This window comes from Hipposideros armiger, unplaced genomic scaffold, assembly GCF_001890085.2.
Source record: "Hipposideros armiger isolate ML-2016 unplaced genomic scaffold, ASM189008v1 scaffold_333, whole genome shotgun sequence".
NCBI classification, from domain to species: Eukaryota; Metazoa; Chordata; class Mammalia; order Chiroptera; family Hipposideridae; genus Hipposideros; species Hipposideros armiger.
The window spans coordinates 715455-721499 of NW_017731683.1; the positions used below are offsets into that span (position 1 = coordinate 715455).

The 6045-nt window shown below is 37.9% G+C and overlaps 1 protein-coding gene across 1 annotated transcript in view; it reads left to right on the forward strand.

The window, feature by feature from the left end:
- The window catches only part of LOC109392502 (type II inositol 3,4-bisphosphate 4-phosphatase-like), a 285313-nt gene extending 280808 nt beyond the window's left edge, over positions 1-4505 (forward strand). Inside the window, exon 14 of the mRNA XM_019661040.1 lies at positions 4282-4505. Coding sequence (XP_019516585.1) covers positions 4282-4505 — 224 coding nt within the window. The remainder of the gene's footprint in view (positions 1-4281) is intronic.
- The last annotated feature ends 1540 nt before the right edge of the window (positions 4506-6045 follow it).

Here is a 6045-nt window from a genome sequence, read left to right on the forward strand (position 1 = left end):
CCTTAAAGGCCACTCTATTGCTTGGCATTACAGTCCATCTTCTTAACTTAGTGAATCCTCAAAGCTGGGTTCATTTCTTCTCTTATCTCTTTGCATAAAGTTTAGTGTGCATGCAAACTTTTAGCTTCTCTTTTTTTCTATGTCTGAAAAGTTGTGATAACAAAAATAACAATGGCTGCAAGCTCATCTGAAGTAAATCGTTTTAAATGAGCAAAGAAGACCAAGCACCTGAGAAGAAAATGGCTCAGAAATTGGAAAGAAAGCATTATGCTCTGCTATAGTTGGCTGATATCTGGCTCCTTTGTTTTTCTCCTGAGCCACATAAGTGCCACTGAGCTCAGAGGACGTGTACATCCTATGCAGGAAGTAGGTGGTGTGTGAAGGGGATGAGGGGGTCACCCAGCAGTCGTCCTTTGAATCCTTCAGTGAGAGTCACTTGAGTGTGTTCTGTTACAGAAATGAATAAATGGCCAGAAAACAGGCTCTGTTGGACAGCTTCCAACACCCTTCACAAAGCTCAGGAAAAGCTCGGCAAAGCCACGCACATTTTGTTTTCCTGAGGAAAGACTTTGCTTGTTGGTCTCAGGGTTAAGGCGTTTCAGCAAGTTTTTGTAAAGACACTGAAACATTCTTTCCATGTTTTGCTCTGTCACTGGAAAGAGCCCAGGGGATAGAATCAGCAGTGTGGGAGAGCCGCCTGGGCAGGTAGTTAGCTCTTGGAGAGGCTGGTGCAGTGACTGGACTGGTGAGCCATTAGCTACGCGGCTTCACTGGATACATCATGAGTGNCAATAATATTGTAATAACTATGTACAGTGTCAGGTGGGTAGTGGACTTCTCGGTGTTGTCACTTTGTGAGGTATATAAATGTCTAGGCACTTTGTTGTTTTGTGCACCTGAAACTAATTTTATAAAAAAATTGAAAACTCAAAAAACAAAATGCGGAGGGGGGGAAACTTACCATACAATTATACTCCTGAGCATTTATCCCCAACAAATGAAAATTTATGTTCACAAAGAAATTTGATTGCTTTTTAAAAAAGTGTTGCAGTGACAACTGGTTAACTATATGCATAGGAGGAACTAAAAAGACTTTTACAAAGAAACTCTTTAATTACCCTGGACTCCTTTTCCCAATACATGGATTACAACTCCAGCATTCTATGTATTATAGTTCTGGAAATACATGCATTTTCCTAAACCCTGAGCAAAATGCTCTGTATTTCCATACTCAAGTCACACTGCATCAGAAGATGTCAACCTTCAAAATATACAAGTAGCTATCCTTGGTGACCATACTTTGTGAACCCTAATTTAAAATTTCAACATTAAGCACTAGGGGTAATTTCTAATGGAAATTTCCAATTTCTGGGAAATATACCTGTGATGCGCTAATGTTGCAAAATGATCAGAAACTGCCAAAGGTAACCTTAAATAATGAAACCATTACATTTTCACCAGGCCATCACAAATAGCTCATCAATGCTAATAACAATCAGGCCATGTCTGTTAAAAAATTTTATACATGATCAGGTGTATTAGTTTCTCTGTATTGAAAAATTCATTGTTAAAATCCTTATTTTTGAGACTGGTTGGGTTTTAAAAATAACTAAATCAAGAAAACAAATATTGAGGCTCTTATGATATGAGGCCTTTATATACAAAAATGAGCTAACCGTTCTTCCTTTCCTAAAGGAGCTCAGAGTAAATGGAGACAAATCAAACATGTAAACAAGTCTTTATGCCAAGTAATTTAATAGTGAAGTGAATGAAATGATTATTGAATGAATGAATAACAGAAAATAAGCAGATAGCAGCCAAAAAACCCAAATCAGCACTCTATTCCAACTGCTGTAGTGTTTCTTTCCAGCGAATCTGAAATAATATAAAAATGAATGAAGTAAGTGATGCTTCCTCTCTTTGTCCCCCACTTTCTGCAGTGAGCATTATGTGGTAGAGGTGAAGCTTCCAGCAAGAATGTTTGAGGTGCTGCCTCTACAGATTAAAGAAGGACAATTGCTTCACGTGTATCCAGTGCTTTTTAACGTGGGAATCAATGAACAGCAGACTCTGGCTGAGAGGTAAGCCTCAGGTATCAGACTCGAGCTTTGNTTTAAAATAATTGAAGCCAAATCCAATGATGTCTTGCCAGTTATCACAGGAAGGCGGTAGGTGGTCCCCATTTCCTAACGCCCAGGCTTTGTTAGATATTTGGATTGACTTCAGACAAAGACACCAAGTAGAACTGAGGTTTGGTTTGGAAATTTTGTTGTTCTCTTTTCATCTTTGGGAAAAAATAAATGTAGGTGACATGACAGCGGGAGATCTTTAAAAAAATCTCCTAGAAGTCTCATCATTGTTTGTAAATTATACTAAAGTGAGGTGAGTATGGTAATGTTTCCCCTTGAAATATGAGGAATTCAAAGTAACAACATGCATAAGAACATTTTTCTCTTTATGACTGTCTACTCTAAAGCTCTGAATATTTTTACTTTTGCTGGAATCATTTGGTTAATAGCATCATAATTCTTGAAATGACTTTATATTAAATTCTGTTAAAAGCAACAACATTTTAGAAAAGATGTATTTCTATGTCAGGGGCATAGACCACCATTTTTCTTAATTATTTTTGACAATTCACTCCCAGACTGAGATTTCCGAGAATGGTTTTAAATAAATAGCTTCAAAGTTCAGTGTATGATGGGCAGAATATCAGAAAGAATTAAGAAAAATGATGATGTGTAGTATAGACCTCCTACAGAAGAACTGCATCCTATGGTAAATCGTTTCATTCAGAAGTCCTCCAAATTTTAACCACTCTGGTGTTAACACTTTTCAGTGCTGCCTGAGGATATTTGAAATTTTAAACAGTCTCAGATCACAATGAATAAATATGAATGTACTAAAGAGAGAACCCTGTTCATTCTAGAGAGAGAGAAAGATTTAGTATGAAAGTTCATATTAAACTTGTTTTCTTGACTATAGTAAACATATAATTATTTTAAATTCTGTGTGAAGGATACCCCAAGATACATGGTTGAATGAAAAGTGACTGCCTCTTATGCATAAAGAAAAACTACATCCTCATAATACTAAATATTTCTTCTGCAAACTAATGCTTAATTTTCCATTCATTGGAAGAAAGAGGAGTAAAATTGCTCGTATGCATACCCGGAAAATTGTACCACTCTATATCACCATGTAGATTATTATCAAAAGTGAGAAAGGGTCACTTTTAATACAGTTTATAAAGGATGCTTACCAGGCGGCCATTTGATAATGGCAGAGTTCAGGCTGCGGTTTCAGAGGGGCTTCAGGCCGTATCTAAATTCAAAGGTTATCCCACCAATGGGAATGGGACTTGTAGGATAGTGAAGTGAGCAGCTTGGCAAATCCTCTCTCCAGAAAACGACATTACAGTTGGACAGAGCTGTCTAGGACAGTCGTGTCTTAGGGCTAAAGGAATAATGCACACACCAATTTAGAAGTACTTATTCATGGACAACCGGTGAACACTGGATAAAACCGTTTGGCGCCCGTGGTGTTTTTGCAAGGGCTGCCCCCACCAACCCCAGCTCTGTTAGCGCAGTTTCATGAGGGCAAGAAAGTCCATGAAAACCAGCAGTTTCCCAACCAGGGGAGGCTGACTTGATGTGTACTGGAGAGCAGAAAAAAACACACTCCCGAAAAGCTGTCAGAAACAATGGTGATTTATTATAGATCATTTCATTCACAATAGCATCAAAGAGAGTAATTGCATTCTAAATTCAGCAAAGTACTCTAATTTCGCATTGTATGGTAAGCCCCCTCTCACTTCATTTTTGAGTTCTCATTTCTTTTGTGTTAAAAAAATTGTACATAGGACACAGAAAATATTGCTTAAAGAAATGAATAAGATCCAATAAATGGAAATACAATCAATGTTCGCAAGTTGTTATTCTCAATATTGTTTAGATGGCAATTTCTCCACAAATTGATCTATAGATTCAATGTAATCACTATATAAATCTCTGTTATATTTTTNATGGGAGATAAGCGGAGAGGAGAGGAGTTCTAATGTAAATACCTTAAATATCCCCAAGTGGAAAGGTCTGATGGGTGGCTGGTTACAGACATCTGGGTTTCAGAGGAGAGATATGCATCGGAGATCTTCAAATCGAGTCTTCGTGAATCCTTAATAATATGTATAACTTGACTGAAACCGTAATAAATTGGCTTTCTGTCCTCCAAGACCTTCCCTCATTTATCCTGCTATTTTTACACCCGCTTTTCCCCTCCCAGAGGACTGGTATGAGCAGTTGTATCCCCTCATCCTTACCCTGAAGGACTGCATGGGAGAAGTGGTGAGCCGAGCCAAGCAGTCCCTGACCTTCGTGCTGCTTCAGGAACTTGCATGCAGCTTGCCCCAGTGTCTGATGCTGACCTTGAGAAGAGACGTCGTCTTCAGCCAAGCAGTAGGTGCCCTTGTTGCAAGCATAGCCCTTTGCTGGGTTGTGCAGTGCTAGCCTTGGTGAGGATAGACGTTTTCCTTGAGCAGTTTTATTTTTAAAGGCATCTTTTCCTTACAGTTTTGGTTTTATTTTTAAAGGCATCTTTTCCTTTCGGTTTTGGTACCCAGTTTTTCTTATTCATAATAAGTATGAACTGATTATTATATGGAAACTGTTTATAAGACCTTAAGGATTTATTTCTGCAAAGAGGCAGCCAAGCCTCTGAAATGTGCACTCTGTCTCACAGAGGGGAGCGTCTGTGAAGGAAAGGGTCACCCATCCTATCATTGTGTTATGTCTTGAGGTCCCCGTTCAGTGCACAGTGGAAGGAAAGGGACAGCTGCCTTGCACTGCAGGTGGCCAGCTGGGACTGGCAAAGGGGCCTATTTGCAGCCTCCTATTTATACACTTCCCTCACGAATCGCAGGCCAGGCATCATAATGATGCTTTCTTTTGTTTATAAAATAAATTTGCCAGCAGGAAGGCTTGAATGGGAGGTTTGACAGGACCCCTCCTTTGCCTACGCCCGACCCAATTCCACAACGCCAAGGCCAGCCACCATCACAGGGGCCTTCCTCCTCTCCTCTTGCCTCACCCTAATGATTGAGTTTTATAGACAGACACNAATTGAATTATCGTTTTTCCAACTTATTTTCTTGATTTTTTTCATTACTCACATTTTCATCAGGAATTCAATTATGTAACACATCAATCTTTCATCACTTAACAGCAGAACCATTTCTAAATCATTTTGGAAACTGGCTTTCTAAAGTTTTCTTATTGTAAGTGATCCTCATATCCTACAGCACATTCACATTTGTGCTGTGTGGAACATTTGCACTGATGTTCTTTATGTTCACACGTACTTGGTCTAACTGTATATGGGAATTTTCTTTTTTAATAATATCAGTTTTATTAGTTAATGAATCTAGTCCTGTTCCATAACTTTACATGAATCAAAATGAAAGCTTGACATGACATATGTCATAAAGAAAATAAATATACTTCTATTTTCTTTAATTGAACATTAACTATCAGGTATAAGCCAGACATTATCCTGCACTCTAGAAAGTGATGTAGGAAGCAGAACCCATTTTAGTGACTTGTTCTGTTCATTGGGTTGTTTTCAAATAATATTTCTTAGCAGAAATCAGATAAGGGGCACTAGATTTTGCCACATTTTTTTGTTTTGTTTTGATGTTCCCCAAAACTTCTCTTTGATGAGAACAGAGCTCTAAAATATTTGAAATTATATATGTTATCCATATCTTGTGTTTTATCTGAAGATTGTATCTGTGTGATCAAAATTACATTTTAAAAAGTAAAAATGTTTGGCAGAGAAATAATCTAAGATTAGATGAATCACTTTTATTTGAATGTGAGGCAGTGTTTGTATAGAGTCTAAAACCAGATAGAAGTTGCTGCCAATGTAGAATTTACAACTAGATTGGCTTTACAGATGGTTAGAGTCAGATTAGTTACAACATAAGACCCTCTAATTGACTTTATTATTTTTATTTTATTATCCATGTCTATTTCATCCATTTGTGTGTGT